Source organism: Bombyx mandarina, chromosome 23, assembly GCF_030267445.1.
Source record: "Bombyx mandarina strain Sakado chromosome 23, ASM3026744v2".
Lineage (NCBI taxonomy): Eukaryota > Metazoa > Arthropoda > Insecta > Lepidoptera > Bombycidae > Bombyx > Bombyx mandarina.
The window spans coordinates 1292000-1313530 of NC_143229.1; the positions used below are offsets into that span (position 1 = coordinate 1292000).

A 21531-nucleotide genomic window follows, 5' to 3' on the forward strand; every position below is an offset into this window, starting at 1 on the left:
TTGTATATATGAACTAACCTTAGCATCAAATGAGTTTATTCGCCTCTATACCAATTTAATTCACAGTGGATACGACTTGAATACGGCAGGTGTCATGTTCTGGTCGCATGAGTCGGTAGAGACGCGTCTCTACCTAGCTCTATAGCGCGACAGCGACGAGTGCACTTGCAGAGACAGGTGATAAGGCTTAAGAGAGAGCGCTATTCTCTCTCTGCTTCGACCAATTGCCGCTGACATTGGAACTGGTATAGGGATCGCGTCCAAATACTGGACAACTAAGCGTTTTGGCCCTCATCCATCAGCTGCGAAGCAGCGAGACCCAAGAACATAGCAGTCTTATTTTTCGGTCGGAAGAATGAGAATGATGCAAATCACTTCAATTGAGACTTCAAACTCTTACCTAGATATGGATGGACGGTAGCCTGATTTCCAGTAACCACCCAGTGGATCGTAAATTCTCTGACCGATCGAGGCAATAAAAATACCGTCGATTTCTAGAAGACTATGTCACCCTCGCAGTTTTCTCCGACATGCCTCTCGCAAAGCATTATCATTATTATACTCGTTCCTGCTTATCACCAGGACCATAATCGAGTAAAACATTAGTTTGTAGGCAGTAATGTGACTGATTTAGATTCGCATCACAATATAACGAGGTAAATACTTGGAAGTTTTGAAGGTGAATCTATCGGTACCTCTTTCGCAGGTAATACATACAAATTGACACTTGTATTGACTTATAAAAATGGCTAACCTTTTAACATCTTCGAACGTATTCGGAGAAAAACCTTCACAGAAACAGTAAAAAGTTGAGAAACCTTTTTTGTATAACAAAATACCCCATCAATAAACTCGGGATCCCATAGGAAATTCGGAAACGGTCATGTGAAAAATCATGAAGGGAGCTATTAAATTCTCGTCGAAAAGTTATTGGAGTTTTATTGTGAAATGAAAAAGTCCGAAACAAGTATTTATTGAAAAAGCTCTTCGGTTTTGCGAGAGTGGAAATAAATAATAGCTCAAAGGTGTTTCAATTTTTATTAGCTTATGGGAGCAGAAGTGCAGACAACTTAGGCGGTATACGAAACATACACAACACAATAGATAAGCGAAAATATTGTGCTATCATAGCTTAGAGCCTGCAATCTACCCAATAAAGGCATGCATTCTCATTCTTTATTGCTTTGATTCGCGAACAAGCTCAAGATCCACCTGGTGTTAAGTGGTTACTAGAGCCCATAGACATCAACAATGCACATGACCCCACCCACATACCCGCGAGAAAGGCCTAGAGAGACCATGTCAGCGTCACCAGGCTAGTAAATGAGCTTACGGGGCTCAAACCTGACGAGTTCGATAAGAACGATGACCAGAAATCAGTGAGCAGTATCTATAGGTTAGTTCTTTCGTCGACTACGACGAAGAGCTCGACGAGGATGAGCAAATCAATACAACCTCACGGCTCAACCAATGTGAAAAATACCTATATACATTGCAATGCAAATAACGCCATTCATCTTAAATCATGAAGCTCCATGGCATTTTACAGCTTTTGGGCCTACCTCTAAACTGAAACCCATGACTGCTTTGGGCAAAAATTTACAATATAATATGTACCCCTGTATGACAATTACACTCGGCCGCTAGTAATTACTTTTTTTGTGAATTCACATAACACAAGGTTTTTTGATTCACTATGTCGATAAATATTATATAATACTTTAAATGAATGTGGAAATACGTTCCAAGATAGAACAAAATCACATAGAAACTTTGTGGGGACCAAAACCTTACAAGAATTACAGCCCCCCAAGAACGATAAAATCGTCTGTGAACATATCTAAGAGATACTTTTCTTAGGAAATTGGTTTTCGTTCTCTGGGGCTATATACAAGTGCTTCGGGAATCTTATGGTTATGGTGCCGATGACTCACGAGATACGACTTCTTGAGACAACAGCTTTAATTGCACGTCTGATAAATTTATATGTAGGATTGGTAAGAACGAAACGTATGAAAAGAGTGTGGAACGGAGCGTTAAGAAGTTAGTCAGAGAAAACGGAAAGAAAGCAAGAAAAGAATGACAGACAGAATGACACAGAGAGAAGGAAGATGGCAAAGACGGTTAAAAAAACGATTAAGGTGTAATAAAAGTGTTAATTAATTTTTAATTATTATTATAACGCCTCGATCCTAAAAGAACTAAATATCTCTCAAAAGTTGTCGTCAACAGTGCAATCCAGGATTCTTCAATATTTTGGGCATATATCGCAACGGCCAGCAGAGTCTATCGAGAAACTTGTTGTTCAAGGTAGGGTTAATGATAAGAGATCTCGTGAATGAATTCCCGTGCGCTGGACTGATCAGGTGAAATACCTCACTGAAACCCCACTTAACGAGTGCGTGCGCCAAGCCTCAGTTCATAAACTATAAAAAAGCATCTGTCAAGGCTTTAACAAACAAGAATTTCACATGACCACGACTGCTCTGCCAGGAGCAACCGACTATGATGATGATGATAACAGAAGGATTTGAAACAGTGGAAGTTTTGTTTTATGCGCTGCGATTCCTATTCTACACATATATATATGTCGCATCCAGAAACGACAAACGAAACGAACGAGCCACCTTGTAAATGTGAGCCGCAACTACTCGACAAACATCGGCTCACTTCGGTGTGCTTCGGCAGAGTCGAGGTGCCGTCGCTCGGGTTGGATCAAATCACAATAATTGCCTGACTTAGGAAGAGTGTCATTGTTTCGTGCTGTCCAATCTCTTTGTACATAATTGTCTACCTCTACTGTCCCAAAACTCTCTTTACCTACTTAATACAATTGTACTCTCGTAAAACGTGAATATAATTTCTCCATCACAATTATTCTAAGTGCGTATAAATTCTGCCCCTCCTTTACCTTTACGATTGCAAAAACGAGCGTTTCTCTTTGATCATCGAATTATTTTCTGTAATGTAGAAAAATTCGCTCACACATCTTCCATCTTCGTATTTCTTTTTCAATCAAACAGTCACTTGTAATTGAATCGTTTGATGTTTATGGAAAAACATTTTTGCAACAGTAGGATAACCTTTAATAAAATATTTTTCGAAAATTCGATCTCAAATCAGCATCAACCAAGCTAAAAATAATCAAAGTGATACAAAAACAGAAATCATAATAACAGTCATTAATATCTATCTCTATTTATGTATTTTTTCTTTCATATCACAAACCGCAGACAGGCGACGTATTTTCCCGCCAGTCGCCATTTGCTCGCGTAATTAAACGTCAGTCCGCCATTTTGTTCGTGCCATAAACATGCTCAATAACGTGGATATTCTTTCAGATTTTTATGAAAAAACGATTTATCGTATAAACTAAATTTATTGCCCTGTGGATAATAATGCAAATCGCTTCATAACTCAACTTCTAGTAAGCTATACCTACCACAAAATAAACTGTCTGAGATTAGATTGACTTTAATTTATTATTTCATAATTGCAAGCATACTATGATCGTTTTTTAATTCTTTTGTATCTACAAAGTAGAAGTTAACCGAATAATAAATTTGGTTTAGGCGAACCACGTAATGATTTTTAAGAGAGAAGAAGCAGAAGATATTCCTTGCTTGAAAATGAGGTCGGAGAACTCAGGTGTGTTGAAGAACAATCATCCACCTTTCAAAATGGAAAGAGTGAATCGAAACACATCTTCGTCGTTTTAAAGCCATTGGGGACCAGATGAACACTACAACTTACAGAAAAATGTCGTTTATTGTATTCTCTGCGTTCTGGACGAAATAAAAATCCAACGTTTAGAAAGAGACGTTGTTACCGTATCGTAGCACGTTTCAGTTCACGGGACGTATATACGAGAGAGTATGAATATTTAAAAAAGTTTTGTATTTTTTTCTCGTCGCCCATCTGAACCTGGACGTGTTATGTTGACAAATTGAAGTAACAGTAATGCCTGAAGCGAAATTCGAAATGAATAATTTCGTTTATCATTGCTACCTACATTTCACGATTAAATTTTTATACCGTATGCAAGGAGGCGAGATTGATGACGAAAAACCTATAGGGCTGATTTATATTGGCCTAGTGACAGACGACCGCACGGCTCGCAATACAAGACGAGGACTTTTGGAATTTAGACCTTTGCCTTATTCTCGCGGTGACAGTGACATATTTCTCCCGCGCCACAGCCTCACTCTCTATTTCTAGAAATAATTATCTATACAAAAAAAAGGTTGGTGAAGAAAAAAGTCGGAAAAGTCGCTGTAGGTATATTTTTTTGACAGTCTAGCACCGAATTAAATTAAATGAGATCTTTCATAATAAATTTTTTTTTGTCGCTTGCTCATATATAATTGGAAGGAATATGAACATTTCTACTGAAAACTCTTTTACATAATAAATGCACGTGACGACACACGTGACGTGTTCACATACAACCAATTACGCAGTCAACCCTCGCATCCAAATGATTCACGCCATCAAAATTCGGTCAGGCGTCGCAAATAACATTGGCGCTTGGTGCATGGCCCAACGAACTCCATAATGGACCAAGGATACTGCATGCATTATGCATATTTGTGTCGCAATTGCTAGAGCAACGATTTTTGCCATCCCAACGCAGGTAAACTAATCAAAACACCTTCTAATTACGCAGGGAAAATTTTCTCCACAATTCATGAATATTTAAAAAAGTAATTTTCGTAAGGCCACCTCCGGGTCGTTCGTAACCGTGTCACGTACGCTAAAACAATGACACTGCTCAAGAAACTAATCGTTCGTATTATGCAATCCGCGATCTTCGCTTAAGGGGCCAATGTCGCCTACCACTCAATCAGAATATAGATTATGAAGGAGAAACGTCCGGTGCGGAAACTGATAAACGGAAAGAAATACTATAAAAGCCTCAAACTATTTGACGGACAGCATCATTCGTTGACAAACGGTCCGAGTAGCAACATGAAATCGTTCGCTTGTGTCGTCCTTATCGCAGTTGTCGTGGCAGCTGAGCCTCCCAGCTTCAGGCAGAACTACAGGTTCCAGCGACAGGAGGTGGAACCACAAGCTCCTGCTGACGCGCCCTACGCTCCTGCCGGTTTCAGACCAGCGAAGCCGTTCAACCTGCCCACTCGTCAAGAAGCAGCTCCACCGGCCACATCTTACGGCGTCCCCGACGACAGCTACCAAGCACCGACCAACACCTACGGTCTACCACAAGCAGCTCCCGACACAGAATATGGTGTGCCTCGCGACGAAGAAACTACAACCGAAAACGCGGAAAACCTCAAAGTTGAGGGTATAAACGAAAAACTCGAGGAGGCCCCGAAAAGTGACGCCGAAGTGGTGAGTTCGCAGGGCTCTTACTACATCCTCCTGCCTGGATCTCAGCTGCAGCGGGTACAGTTCCAGACGGAGAACGACGTCAGGAACATGGCGTACACCGCCCGTCTTCAGTACAAGAACGAAGACCGCGCTCCGGTGTATGTGTACACAGCAGTACCGCAATACCAGCCTTCTGCTGCCTACATCCAGCTCTATTAGACTGAAGGAATCGATCATTCAAATTTCAAACCTCACGCCAAGATAAATGGTTTGAAATTTGAATACTACGCTTTGATGTTTTACTGAAAACGGTTGAATGATTTTGTATAGGATTAAGTGGGACCGCGGGTATGCCCGGATAGTCACGCCATTCAACGAATGAGTTGCGCGCGACTGCTTAACCAAATATTTATGTAAATTATTCAGGTAGACAATAAAATCCATGCTTAACATAAATTTCGGTGTTTTAATATCATTTCGTTTACAAGACGTGACCTATTTATGTAAATCGTGTCAGTGGTAAACAAATTCGAGAACATCGCCTAAAATATTCAAGCCAAAAACGTTTTACCCATCGATTTGTAAATAAAATGTTCTAGTACTAAACCAATATGTCCTTTTTCCAAATTACCTTTTTTTATTAAAACGAATGTCTCTAGGAGTCGTTGTTGAGATAATGAAGTGAATTCGAATAATTATCAACCCGCAAAATTATAATTTGTGAATCCGCTCGGGTAGGTACCACCGCCCTGCCTATATCTGCCTTAATGCATTTCGGTTCGAAGGGCGGGGCAGTTGTTGTAACTATGCTGAGACCTTAAAACTGATATCTCAAGGTGGGTAGCGCATTTACGTCGTAGATGTCTATAGGCTCCAGTAACTTAACACCAGGTGGGCTGTGAGATCGTCCACCCATCTAAGCAATAAATAAAAATGTTTTGTGTATTCCCTCAGATTACCGATGCTTAAAAACGTTTATAAAACCAGGGCTATAGTTGAGACGCTGCCTAGACCCGAACTGGTTTGACAAAGACATATATGTATTAGAATAGTTAGGTGTCTTAGAGGCTAAGGCGTTCTGGCTGGTTTTAAATCATAAAAGGAATAAGAATAACGGTTATTCTACTAACAAGATAAAAATAGACTGGAAGGAGTAGAGCTCTCTCGACGCGGCGGAGTGTGGGTAAGGGAACAGATATTTGTGTAGCTCCAGACATACCCTGTTAAAATGGTTGGCTCGTAAAATTGATAGGCGACGTTTTAGTTCCGGAATTATTTGCGGAACCCCTTTCATAGCCGAAGCATAACTGTATTCTTTTAACATAAAACATAGTTACGATTTTTCAAACAACCACCAACTATTGAAGTTTTTAAGTCGTCGTGGCCTAAAAGATAAATCGCTCGATATATAAATTTGTTTATATAGTTGCACCAACCAAGTGATCATTAATAAAAAACATTAAAAATTTGGTGACAGACTGATATCACCTCAGTTATAGGTGCAACTAAAAGTCCAATCGTTTTTTTAAATTTATTGCTTAGTTGTGTTGACGAGCTCACAGCTCACCTGGTGTTAAGTGGTTACAGGAGCCCATAGATATCTCCAACGTAAATGCGCCACCCACCTTGAAATATAAGTACTAGGGTCTCAGTATAGTTACAACGGTTGCCCCGCCCTTCAAACCGAAACGTATTACTGATTCACGGCAGAAATAGGCAGACTGGTGGTACCTACCCGTACGGACTTACAAAAGGTCCTACTACCAGTAAAACGTCTTCAAATTTGCCAACGTCTTCAAATTAGAAAAGTAAGAATAATTGAATAAATATACAATGAATAATTTTAAGAAATATACATGTATCAAGTGACGCGACTGTCCCGACATTGAAATGTCGCAGGAATCAAACAATTCCACTATTGAGTGACTATTGAATTACATCTTGTAATAAAAATAAAAACCCGTAAAAAGTATAGTTTGCGTAATTCTTTCTGCTAGCAGTATTGTGAGCTAAAACTAATCTATACGACTGTCTTATCTATTTTAGCCACGAAGTCAAATAATTCGGTCAGTTTTTAATGTGAGCCAACTGTCGCCATTGACCTCATATTACAAGGTGAGTGGCGGCATTCACGGCATGATATCTAAAGGCTCCGGCAACCACTTAACAACAATACGAGCCGTCAGCAGGGTTGGTTTACCCATACACGTAATAAAACGCAAAGAGACTACACTTACGAACAATTTAGTTGTCGAAGAATATCTCTCATTATGTAAGAGTTTATGAATTAAAAACATATATATTTAAATGTTAAAATATTCCTTTCGTTTTCCCAAACAGCATTGTTTAGATTCATACAAACGATGTTACGAGAAACATGCCCCAAATTATTTTGTTTTCAGTACTGAATATACAAACGTACATATTTATTATGGTTGTCGAATCATGTTTTATGAACATTAATATTATCAACGTAATATCATAAATGGAGAGCTGTTTTTTGTTTGTTTTCATTATTAAGAGTTGTTTTAAACTTTCGCGACCGATTAAAATTTAAACACTGCTACATATATGTAAGCTTGAGGGTAGATATTATCTTGTTGAACACCAAGTAAAACGAAGTCACCTTTGGTTTCTGATTTAATCAACAATATGTTAACTTGACAATTCACTTTAACACTTGTCCAACTTTAACCAGTACGTACAACAGTCACTGAATCACACAACGTAACAACGATATAGTAAGTGCACCGGGCAAACGCAGTCGAACGAATGTTCATTTCAAGGCACGTTCCGCCTTTTTATACTAGCCGGCGCAGCTGGCTTATGAGTCACTTCTGTTGCAGCTGTTGTTTACGAGTGGAACGACACGGCCGGCGCACCTGGCTTGTGTGAGTCACTCCTATTGCACGTGCTATATAACATAAATATCGTTAACGCCGTCACGGCCATACTGACGTGCGCTCGTCCTCGTGCGCGCATTCTTATGGTATGTCTGTGAACAACAAACGTGTTCGTTCATCCTGACATTAACGGATGCAACTTAAAACGTGGTCTATGATATTAACAATCTAGTACGGTTCGGTTCGCATAATTCTTCAGAAAATCCTATACTGGCTATAAATACTGACTGCTTATATACCTGGGTCAGTTCATTTAAAACTCTTCAGGTATGTAAGTATGTCCCTTTTAACTTTATCTCTTCAGTTTTTCGAATTGGACCGAATAATGCTAGACCGGATCGCAATCCCTGTAGCTAATTGTTGTGGCTAGTCCGGATGAAAATCCCTATAGCCAAGCCATTGGACCGGACAGACCCTTCAATGACTTCACACTTTTTTTTTTCTTTTTTTTTATTTTTATATTTTTTTTTTTTTCTTTGCTAGTCCGGATCAACATCCCTTTAGCCAAGTCGTTGGACCGGATACACCCTTCAACGACCTACATTTTTTTTCTCTTTTTTTTTTTTTGCTAGTCCGGATTAACATCCCTTTAGCCAGGTCATTGGACCGGATACACCCTTCAATGACTTACAATTCTTTTTTTTTTTTTTTTTAATTTTTTTTTTTTTTTTTTTTTTCTCTCTTTTTTTTTCACTCTGCGTGTACGGTAGCATTTGTTGAAACATTTCTTAGACTAGAACATTTGTACGGACTTCCTTCAGAAATAGTGCGAGACCGACCATCGTTTTCTACATTTCCAACACCTACACCCGAGGTGCCTGACCTAACAGACATTGTATCACCACCCACAGATATAGTATCGCTATTTGCGGATAAAAATGTCGCTTCTATTGTCAGTGATAGAGTCGTCATCATTAAGATCAGTTTCATGAACAAGATTAATTAACCCATCTGTGTACGCCGTCACGTCATCGTCACTATAATTTTCAGAAATTTCTAGTAGGCCTGACGGGCCTCGAGGTATTTCACGTAAGTTTTCATGGGGAAATTTGTACACTCTATTAGAACTATTTACATGTCTCAATTTATACCTATCGTTTTCCAAAACTGCAGTAATGTTGAAGGGACCTTTACATTTTTGGTCAACTTACGAAAACAAAATCCCCAGCGGAAAAGAGTTTGACTTTAGCTTTGCCTCGACTAAACCAAGCTTCTGTTTGTGCCCTTTTTTTTTATGTTTTCGCCGGTCTTCGACCGTGCTAAATCAAGATCTAATCTAGAGGGATTATCACTCTGTTGAAACTTTAAGATATTTCAAGTGAACTACCCTGAACGGCAAACGTCTATTCTATTGGAGTAAACCCTGTTACTCGACAACGTGCACTATTAAGGGCGAGTTGAATATCCCCTAAGTGCTCTTACCATCATGATTGGTCTAAGTTACTTTCAGATCAAAGAGTGACTTGTTCATGAAACCGCTTACCATTGAATAAATTACTATGACTTTGTTTTATAAGACTACATTCTGACCCTGAATGGAACATAAAGGGGAAGCCAAAACCACTTATCTGTAACACACTGAAGCTCTGGAACACACGTTGACGTCTCTGGTTGCACCTGCCACAGCACAGTCTCCTACGAGGCGGCGCGCCCTAGCGCAAGTGCAGCCGGAGCGCGGGGGCTCCAATATCGGCAGTCCGTGCTGGAGGCGTGGTCTCGTCGTTTGGCGGACCCGTCGGCCGGCCTCCGTACCGTCGAGGCGATCTGCCCGGTTCTCGCGGACTGGGTGGGCCGCGACCGCGGAAGTCTCACCTCCGGCTACCTGTGCAGACTCACAAGACATTTTACCACCATGCAAACTTCTTACCGCAACAAATCTTACCAGCCACCACGCAAACTACAATTTTACGGGTTCCACCTCTCTTACACGATGTTACTCCCACACTGAGGAAGCCAACCGCGAACACTTGTCAAGCACGCACAAGCACGCACTTCACCGGAAATACCTGCATCCGCCAGCGGAACCGGAACACCGCCGCATCGCCAGACGAACGCACCGGACGTCTTATCTTACTGGTCACGACGACTTCAGATGTGTCAATTTTTCTTCCCCACGGAAACTTGCTTGCTTTCTTGTTTGCTTGCTTGCTGGAGCCCGAAGTCATCGAACGTGTAGTGTTATTGGTATTGAATCGAGTAGATTCTAAAATTTCAGCGACAATTCACAGTCTCATGTCCTGGTTTACTGTACTAGTGCCATGTAACTCTAGCAGTAGTTATTGGCTTAAAAACGATTCGTGTCGGAACTACCCACTCGTCATGACAGATCCATTATTGCGATCGAAGTTTCACTTGAGATTTGCACTTGCCTTAATTTCTTGCAATAGCTTGTTACGTGTTGTATTTCCGTTAGTAAATGCCATGTGATGAAGTCGACAGTCAAACTGGGCAACATGAGCCAGAACGTAAGATGTGACGATTTCTTCGTGGCTCAGATCTTCCATCGAGGTAACAGAGACGTTATTACACGACTTACGTATGCTGCATTCACGCTCTTGTGGCGTACCACTACTAGTATTCTGATCTGCATCATGTTTTTTTTTGCTGTACTTCGAACATGTTCAAACACGTCACGCCAGTGAGAGTAGAGTCCTGATCCCACTTCTGATGTAAGCTTGAGGGTAGATATTATCTTGTTGAACACCAAGTAAAACGAAGTCACCTTTGGTTTCTGATTTAATCAACAATATGTTAACTTGACAATTCACTTTAACACTTGTCCAACTTTAACCAGTACGTACAACAGTCACTGAATCACACAACGTAACAACGATATAGTAAGTGCACCGGGCAAACGCAGTCGAACGAATGTTCATTTCAAGGCACGTTCCGCCTTTTTATACTAGCCGGCGCAGCTGGCTTATGAGTCACTTCTGTTGCAGCTGTTGTTTACGAGTGGAACGACACGGCCGGCGCACCTGGCTTGTGTGAGTCACTCCTATTGCACGTGCTATATAACATAAATATCGTTAACGCCGTCACGGCCATACTGACGTGCGCTCGTCCTCGTGCGCGCATTCTTATGGTATGTCTGTGAACAACAAACGTGTTCGTTCATCCTGACATTAACGGATGCAACTTAAAACGTGGTCTATGATATTAACAATCTAGTACGGTTCGGTTCGCATAATTCTTCAGAAAATCCTATACTGGCTATAAATACTGACTGCTTATATACCTGGGTCAGTTCATTTAAAACTCTTCAGGTATGTAAGTATGTCCCTTTTAACTTTATCTCTTCAGTTTTTCGAATTGGACCGAATAATGCTAGACCGGATCGCAATCCCTGTAGCTAATTGTTGTGGCTAGTCCGGATGAAAATCCCTATAGCCAAGCCATTGGACCGGACAGACCCTTCAATGACTTCACACTTTTTTTTTTCTTTTTTTTTATTTTTATATTTTTTTTTTTTTCTTTGCTAGTCCGGATCAACATCCCTTTAGCCAAGTCGTTGGACCGGATACACCCTTCAACGACCTACATTTTTTTTCTCTTTTTTTTTTTTTTGCTAGTCCGGATTAACATCCCTTTAGCCAGGTCATTGGACCGGATACACCCTTCAATGACTTACAATTCTTTTTTTTTTTTTTTTTTAATTTTTTTTTTTTTTTTTTTTTTCTCTCTTTTTTTTTCACTCTGCGTGTACGGTAGCATTTGTTGAAACATTTCTTAGACTAGAACATTTGTACGGACTTCCTTCAGAAATAGTGCGAGACCGACCATCGTTTTCTACATTTCCAACACCTACACCCGAGGTGCCTGACCTAACAGACATTGTATCACCACCCACAGATATAGTATCGCTATTTGCGGATAAAAATGTCGCTTCTATTGTCAGTGATAGAGTCGTCATCATTAAGATCAGTTTCATGAACAAGATTAATTAACCCATCTGTGTACGCCGTCACGTCATCGTCACTATAATTTTCAGAAATTTCTAGTAGGCCTGACGGGCCTCGAGGTATTTCACGTAAGTTTTCATGGGGAAATTTGTACACTCTATTAGAACTATTTACATGTCTCAATTTATACCTATCGTTTTCCAAAACTGCAGTAATGTTGAAGGGACCTTTACATTTTTGGTCAACTTACGAAAACAAAATCCCCAGCGGAAAAGAGTTTGACTTTAGCTTTGCCTCGACTAAACCAAGCTTCTGTTTGTGCCCTTTTTTTTTATGTTTTCGCCGGTCTTCGACCGTGCTAAATCAAGATCTAATCTAGAGGGATTATCACTCTGTTGAAACTTTAAGATATTTCAAGTGAACTACCCTGAACGGCAAACGTCTATTCTATTGGAGTAAACCCTGTTACTCGACAACGTGCACTATTAAGGGCGAGTTGAATATCCCCTAAGTGCTCTTACCATCATGATTGGTCTAAGTTACTTTCAGATCAAAGAGTGACTTGTTCATGAAACCGCTTACCATTGAATAAATTACTATGACTTTGTTTTATAAGACTACATTCTGACCCTGAATGGAACATAAAGGGGAAGCCAAAACCACTTATCTGTAACACACTGAAGCTCTGGAACACACGTTGACGTCTCTGGTTGCACCTGCCACAGCACAGTCTCCTACGAGGCGGCGCGCCCTAGCGCAAGTGCAGCCGGAGCGCGGGGGCTCCAATATCGGCAGTCCGTGCTGGAGGCGTGGTCTCGTCGTTTGGCGGACCCGTCGGCCGGCCTCCGTACCGTCGAGGCGATCTGCCCGGTTCTCGCGGACTGGGTGGGCCGCGACCGCGGAAGTCTCACCTCCGGCTACCTGTGCAGACTCACAAGACATTTTACCACCATGCAAACTTCTTACCGCAACAAATCTTACCAGCCACCACGCAAACTACAATTTTACGGGTTCCACCTCTCTTACACGATGTTACTCCCACACTGAGGAAGCCAACCGCGAACACTTGTCAAGCACGCACAAGCACGCACTTCACCGGAAATACCTGCATCCGCCAGCGGAACCGGAACACCGCCGCATCGCCAGACGAACGCACCGGACGTCTTATCTTACTGGTCACGACGACTTCAGATGTGTCAATTTTTCTTCCCCACGGAAACTTGCTTGCTTTCTTGTTTGCTTGCTTGCTGGAGCCCGAAGTCATCGAACGTGTAGTGTTATTGGTATTGAATCGAGTAGATTCTAAAATTTCAGCGACAATTCACAGTCTCATGTCCTGGTTTACTGTACTAGTGCCATGTAACTCTAGCAGTAGTTATTGGCTTAAAAACGATTCGTGTCGGAACTACCCACTCGTCATGACAGATCCATTATTGCGATCGAAGTTTCACTTGAGATTTGCACTTGCCTTAATTTCTTGCAATAGCTTGTTACGTGTTGTATTTCCGTTAGTAAATGCCATGTGATGAAGTCGACAGTCAAACTGGGCAACATGAGCCAGAACGTAAGATGTGACGATTTCTTCGTGGCTCAGATCTTCCATCGAGGTAACAGAGACGTTATTACACGACTTACGTATGCTGCATTCACGCTCTTGTGGCGTACCACTACTAGTATTCTGATCTGCATCATGTTTTTTTTTGCTGTACTTCGAACATGTTCAAACACGTCACGCCAGTGAGAGTAGAGTCCTGATCCCACTTCTGATGTAAGCTTGAGGGTAGATATTATCTTGTTGAACACCAAGTAAAACGAAGTCACCTTTGGTTTCTGATTTAATCAACAATATGTTAACTTGACAATTCACTTTAACACTTGTCCAACTTTAACCAGTACGTACAACAGTCACTGAATCACACAACGTAACAACGATATAGTAAGTGCACCGGGCAAACGCAGTCGAACGAATGTTCATTTCAAGGCACGTTCCGCCTTTTTATACTAGCCGGCGCAGCTGGCTTATGAGTCACTTCTGTTGCAGCTGTTGTTTACGAGTGGAACGACACGGCCGGCGCACCTGGCTTGTGTGAGTCACTCCTATTGCACGTGCTATATAACATAAATATCGTTAACGCCGTCACGGCCATACTGACGTGCGCTCGTCCTCGTGCGCGCATTCTTATGGTATGTCTGTGAACAACAAACGTGTTCGTTCATCCTGACATTAACGGATGCAACTTAAAACGTGGTCTATGATATTAACAATCTAGTACGGTTCGGTTCGCATAATTCTTCAGAAAATCCTATACTGGCTATAAATACTGACTGCTTATATACCTGGGTCAGTTCATTTAAAACTCTTCAGGTATGTAAGTATGTCCCTTTTAACTTTATCTCTTCAGTTTTTCGAATTGGACCGAATAATGCTAGACCGGATCGCAATCCCTGTAGCTAATTGTTGTGGCTAGTCCGGATGAAAATCCCTATAGCCAAGCCATTGGACCGGACAGACCCTTCAATGACTTCACACTTTTTTTTTTCTTTTTTTTATTTTTATATTTTTTTTTTTTCTTTGCTAGTCCGGATCAACATCCCTTTAGCCAAGTCGTTGGACCGGATACACCCTTCAACGACCTACATTTTTTTCTCTTTTTTTTTTTTTGCTAGTCCGGATTAACATCCCTTTAGCCAGGTCATTGGACCGGATACACCCTTCAATGACTTACAATTCTTTTTTTTTTTTTTTTTTAATTTTTTTTTTTTTTTTTTTTTCTCTCTTTTTTTTCACTCTGCGTGTACGGTAGCATTTGTTGAAACATTTCTTAGACTAGAACATTTGTACGGACTTCCTTCAGAAATAGTGCGAGACCGACCATCGTTTTCTACATTTCCAACACCTACACCCGAGGTGCCTGACCTAACAGACATTGTATCACCACCCACAGATATAGTATCGCTATTTGCGGATAAAAATGTCGCTTCTATTGTCAGTGATAGAGTCGTCATCATTAAGATCAGTTTCATGAACAAGATTAATTAACCCATCTGTGTACGCCGTCACGTCATCGTCACTATAATTTTCAGAAATTTCTAGTAGGCCTGACGGGCCTCGAGGTATTTCACGTAAGTTTTCATGGGGAAATTTGTACACTCTATTAGAACTATTTACATGTCTCAATTTATACCTATCGTTTTCCAAAACTGCAGTAATGTTGAAGGGACCTTTACATTTTTGGTCAACTTACGAAAACAAAATCCCCAGCGGAAAAGAGTTTGACTTTAGCTTTGCCTCGACTAAACCAAGCTTCTGTTTGTGCCCTTTTTTTTATGTTTTCGCCGGTCTTCGACCGTGCTAAATCAAGATCTAATCTAGAGGGATTATCACTCTGTTGAAACTTTAAGATATTTCAAGTGAACTACCCTGAACGGCAAACGTCTATTCTATTGGAGTAAACCCTGTTACTCGACAACGTGCACTATTAAGGGCGAGTTGAATATCCCCTAAGTGCTCTTACCATCATGATTGGTCTAAGTTACTTTCAGATCAAAGAGTGACTTGTTCATGAAACCGCTTACCATTGAATAAATTACTATGACTTTGTTTTATAAGACTACATTCTGACCCTGAATGGAACATAAAGGGGAAGCCAAAACCACTTATCTGTAACACACTGAAGCTCTGGAACACACGTTGACGTCTCTGGTTGCACCTGCCACAGCACAGTCTCCTACGAGGCGGCGCGCCCTAGCGCAAGTGCAGCCGGAGCGCGGGGGCTCCAATATCGGCAGTCCGTGCTGGAGGCGTGGTCTCGTCGTTTGGCGGACCCGTCGGCCGGCCTCCGTACCGTCGAGGCGATCTGCCCGGTTCTCGCGGACTGGGTGGGCCGCGACCGCGGAAGTCTCACCTCCGGCTACCTGTGCAGACTCACAAGACATTTTACCACCATGCAAACTTCTTACCGCAACAAATCTTACCAGCCACCACGCAAACTACAATTTTACGGGTTCCACCTCTCTTACACGATGTTACTCCCACACTGAGGAAGCCAACCGCGAACACTTGTCAAGCACGCACAAGCACGCACTTCACCGGAAATACCTGCATCCGCCAGCGGAACCGGAACACCGCCGCATCGCCAGACGAACGCACCGGACGTCTTATCTTACTGGTCACGACGACTTCAGATGTGTCAATTTTTCTTCCCCACGGAAACTTGCTTGCTTTCTTGTTTGCTTGCTTGCTGGAGCCCGAAGTCATCGAACGTGTAGTGTTATTGGTATTGAATCGAGTAGATTCTAAAATTTCAGCGACAATTCACAGTCTCATGTCCTGGTTTACTGTACTAGTGCCATGTAACTCTAGCAGTAGTTATTGGCTTAAAAACGATTCGTGTCGGAACTACCCACTCGTCATGACAGATCCATTATTGCGATCGAAGTTTCACTTGAGATTTGCACTTGCCTTAATTTCTTGCAATAGCTTGTTACGTGTTGTATTTCCGTTAGTAAATGCCATGTGATGAAGTCGACAGTCAAACTGGGCAACATGAGCCAGAACGTAAGATGTGACGATTTCTTCGTGGCTCAGATCTTCCATCGAGGTAACAGAGACGTTATTACACGACTTACGTATGCTGCATTCACGCTCTTGTGGCGTACCACTACTAGTATTCTGATCTGCATCATGTTTTTTTTTGCTGTACTTCGAACATGTTCAAACACGTCACGCCAGTGAGAGTAGAGTCCTGATCCCACTTCTGATGTAAGCTTGAGGGTAGATATTATCTTGTTGAACACCAAGTAAAACGAAGTCACCTTTGGTTTCTGATTTAATCAACAATATGTTAACTTGACAATTCACTTTAACACTTGTCCAACTTTAACCAGTACGTACAACAGTCACTGAATCACACAACGTAACAACGATATAGTAAGTGCACCGGGCAAACGCAGTCGAACGAATGTTCATTTCAAGGCACGTTCCGCCTTTTTATACTAGCCGGCGCAGCTGGCTTATGAGTCACTTCTGTTGCAGCTGTTGTTTACGAGTGGAACGACACGGCCGGCGCACCTGGCTTGTGTGAGTCACTCCTATTGCACGTGCTATATAACATAAATATCGTTAACGCCGTCACGGCCATACTGACGTGCGCTCGTCCTCGTGCGCGCATTCTTATGGTATGTCTGTGAACAACAAACGTGTTCGTTCATCCTGACATTAACGGATGCAACTTAAAACGTGGTCTATGATATTAACAATCTAGTACGGTTCGGTTCGCATAATTCTTCAGAAAATCCTATACTGGCTATAAATACTGACTGCTTATATACCTGGGTCAGTTCATTTAAAACTCTTCAGGTATGTAAGTATGTCCCTTTTAACTTTATCTCTTCAGTTTTTCGAATTGGACCGAATAATGCTAGACCGGATCGCAATCCCTGTAGCTAATTGTTGTGGCTAGTCCGGATGAAAATCCCTATAGCCAAGCCATTGGACCGGACAGACCCTTCAATGACTTCACACTTTTTTTTTTTTTTTTTTTATTTTTATATTTTTTTTTTTTTCTTTGCTAGTCCGGATCAACATCCCTTTAGCCAAGTCGTTGGACCGGATACACCCTTCAACGACCTACATTTTTTTTCTCTTTTTTTTTTTTTTGCTAGTCCGGATTAACATCCCTTTAGCCAGGTCATTGGACCGGATACACCCTTCAATGACTTACAATTCTTTTTTTTTTTTTTTTTTTTTTTTTTTTTTTTTTTTTTTTCTCTCTTTTTTTTTCACTCTGCGTGTACGGTAGCATTTGTTGAAACATTTCTTAGACTAGAACATTTGTACGGACTTCCTTCAGAAATAGTGCGAGACCGACCATCGTTTTCTACATTTCCAACACCTACACCCGAGGTGCCTGACCTAACAGACATTGTATCACCACCCACAGATATAGTATCGCTATTTGCGGATAAAAATGTCGCTTCTATTGTCAGTGATAGAGTCGTCATCATTAAGATCAGTTTCATGAACAAGATTAATTAACCCATCTGTGTACGCCGTCACGTCATCGTCACTATAATTTTCAGAAATTTCTAGTAGGCCTGACGGGCCTCGAGGTATTTCACGTAAGTTTTCATGGGGAAATTTGTACACTCTATTAGAACTATTTACATGTCTCAATTTATACCTATCGTTTTCCAAAACTGCAGTAATGTTGAAGGGACCTTTACATTTTTGGTCAACTTACGAAAACAAAATCCCCAGCGGAAAAGAGTTTGACTTTAGCTTTGCCTCGACTAAACCAAGCTTCTGTTTGTGCCCTTTTTTTTATGTTTTCGCCGGTCTTCGACCGTGCTAAATCAAGATCTAATCTAGAGGGATTATCACTCTGTTGAAACTTTAAGATATTTCAAGTGAACTACCCTGAACGGCAAACGTCTATTCTATTGGAGTAAACCCTGTTACTCGACAACGTGCACTATTAAGGGCGAGTTGAATATCCCTAAGTGCTCTTACCATCATGATTGGTCTAAGTTACTTTCAGATCAAAGAGTGACTTGTTCATGAAACCGCTTACCATTGAATAAATTACTATGACTTTGTTTTATAAGACTACATTCTGACCCTGAATGGAACATAAAGGGGAAGCCAAAACCACTTATCTGTAACACACTGAAGCTCTGGAACACACGTTGACGTCTCTGGTTGCACCTGCCACAGCACAGTCTCCTACGAGGCGGCGCGCCCTAGCGCAAGTGCAGCCGGAGCGCGGGGGCTCCAATATCGGCAGTCCGTGCTGGAGGCGTGGTCTCGTCGTTTGGCGGACCCGTCGGCCGGCCTCCGTACCGTCGAGGCGATCTGCCCGGTTCTCGCGGACTGGGTGGGCCGCGACCGCGGAAGTCTCACCTCCGGCTACCTGTGCAGACTCACAAGACATTTTACCACCATGCAAACTTCTTACCGCAACAAATCTTACCAGCCACCACGCAAACTACAATTTTACGGGTTCCACCTCTCTTACACGATGTTACTCCCACACTGAGGAAGCCAACCGCGAACACTTGTCAAGCACGCACAAGCACGCACTTCACCGGAAATACCTGCATCCGCCAGCGGAACCGGAACACCGCCGCATCGCCAGACGAACGCACCGGACGTCTTATCTTACTGGTCACGACGACTTCAGATGTGTCAATTTTTCTTCCCCACGGAAACTTGCTTGCTTTCTTGTTTGCTTGCTTGCTGGAGCCCGAAGTCATCGAACGTGTAGTGTTATTGGTATTGAATCGAGTAGATTCTAAAATTTCAGCGACAATTCACAGTCTCATGTCCTGGTTTACTGTACTAGTGCCATGTAACTCTAGCAGTAGTTATTGGCTTAAAAACGATTCGTGTCGGAACTACCCACTCGTCATGACAGATCCATTATTGCGATCGAAGTTTCACTTGAGATTTGCACTTGCCTTAATTTCTTGCAATAGCTTGTTACGTGTTGTATTTCCGTTAGTAAATGCCATGTGATGAAGTCGACAGTCAAACTGGGCAACATGAGCCAGAACGTAAGATGTGACGATTTCTTCGTGGCTCAGATCTTCCATCGAGGTAACAGAGACGTTATTACACGACTTACGTATGCTGCATTCACGCTCTTGTGGCGTACCACTACTAGTATTCTGATCTGCATCATGTTTTTTTTTGCTGTACTTCGAACATGTTCAAACACGTCACGCCAGTGAGAGTAGAGTCCTGATCCCACTTCTGATGTAAGCTTGAGGGTAGATATTATCTTGTTGAACACCAAGTAAAACGAAGTCACCTTTGGTTTCTGATTTAATCAACAATATGTTAACTTGACAATTCACTTTAACACTTGTCCAACTTTAACCAGTACGTACAACAGTCACTGAATCACACAACGTAACAACGATATAGTAAGTGCACCGGGCAGACGCAGTCGAACGAATGTTCATTTCATTTTTTTTTTTTTTTTTTCCTACCTAAGCTGAGAGCCTTGAGAGGCTATATCAGCGTAACCCTAACTTTAGTAGGTGAGCTCACGGGGCTCAAACCTGACGATGTTGCTAACACGAACCCTAGCAAGAGTCGTGCTTCGCAGAATCTACCACCGGATCGGAAGCGCGACCCACTGAGAAGATCCGGCGAGAAACTCAGTGGGCTGTGTCTGAGAGTTAATTTACTCGTCAGGCCTTCGTCGCAAGCGACGGGTTCGACGAGAACGGTGACCGGTGCTTGAATTACCTAAAAGCACCGTTAGTGGATCGGGTGGATCCGAGATGACGTGTTTTGGGCGACGTCGACTGCTTTCCATTCTGTCCGCAGGATCGGGAATGTAGTTACCGGCGGCCACGATGAGAGGGTTCTCGTGTCGTGCCGCTTTATCGAAGTGGCGCATGGACGCCGACTGCAGATACTTACTGATGGACTCTAAGTCCAGGTCGTCATGGAGGTCGACGTTCCTGACGAACCACGGGGCTCCGACGGCTATCCTGCAAAAACGGGATTGAATAATTTGGAATGATTTCAAGTGTATGCGGGCCGCGTGAGCGAACACTACACTTGCATAGGTCATGACGGGGCGTATGCAAGTTTTGTAGAGTGTCACCTTATTTCTAAGGGACATTTTACTTCGCCTACATATCATCGGGTAGAGTTCATTTCAAGGCACGTTCCGCCTTTTTATACTAGCCGGCGCAGCTGGCTTATGAGTCACTTCTGTTGCAGCTGTTGTTTACGAGTGGAACGACACGGCCGGCGCACCTGGCTTGTGTGAGTCACTCCTATTGCACGTGCTATATAACATAAATATCGTTAACGCCGTCATATACATTGTATATAACTGATTCTTACTAATATTTTTTCATATCTTTCTCTTTCTCAGTGGGAGTAAAAACCCGTTAAACAATATTGTTTATAGTCATGTCTAAAACTTTGACTGACTCGGTGAAGCAGTAGTTGAGTTTTTTAACGTTCCCGATAGCGTAAAAGTCACCTCAAGTTTGTATGGAATTGGACAGCGTTCCTACGTTTGCCGCTAGGGGCGCTGTTCTAACTCCATACAAATTTGAATTAACTTTTACGCTATCGAGAACGTTAAAAAACTCGCACTAAGCACACAGGTATATTTGCTCTTTGTCTGGGTGTTTATTACCTATATATTGACACATATGTATACAAGTATGTATGTCAGTCTCTGGTACCAATAACAAAGAGAATCCTAATTTGGATCCATCCGGACCATGCGGGATTTGTTCCTATTTATTTATTTATTAAATCTAATATTACGGTTTGATTTCGTTTTGTATATTGACATTATATTACTCGTATTATCTGGAGCCTCGAATACTTAAAAACTGTAATGGTCGTTGACAACGTGCTCGAA

General features: G+C 41.9%; 2 protein-coding genes across 4 annotated transcripts in view; one reads left to right on the forward strand and one right to left on the reverse strand.

Moving 5' to 3' along the window:
• gogo (thrombospondin-1 like protein golden goal) overlaps positions 1-21531 on the reverse strand; it is a 253296-nt gene that overhangs the window by 114293 nt on the left and 117472 nt on the right. The gene's annotated exons all lie outside the window — the stretch shown is intronic.
• On the forward strand, positions 4843-5787 carry LOC114252193 (uncharacterized). Its single transcript, XM_028186699.2, has one exon. The coding sequence runs from the start codon at positions 4858-4860 to the stop codon at positions 5548-5550; it is 693 nt and encodes a 230-aa protein (XP_028042500.2). The 5' UTR covers positions 4843-4857; the 3' UTR covers positions 5551-5787.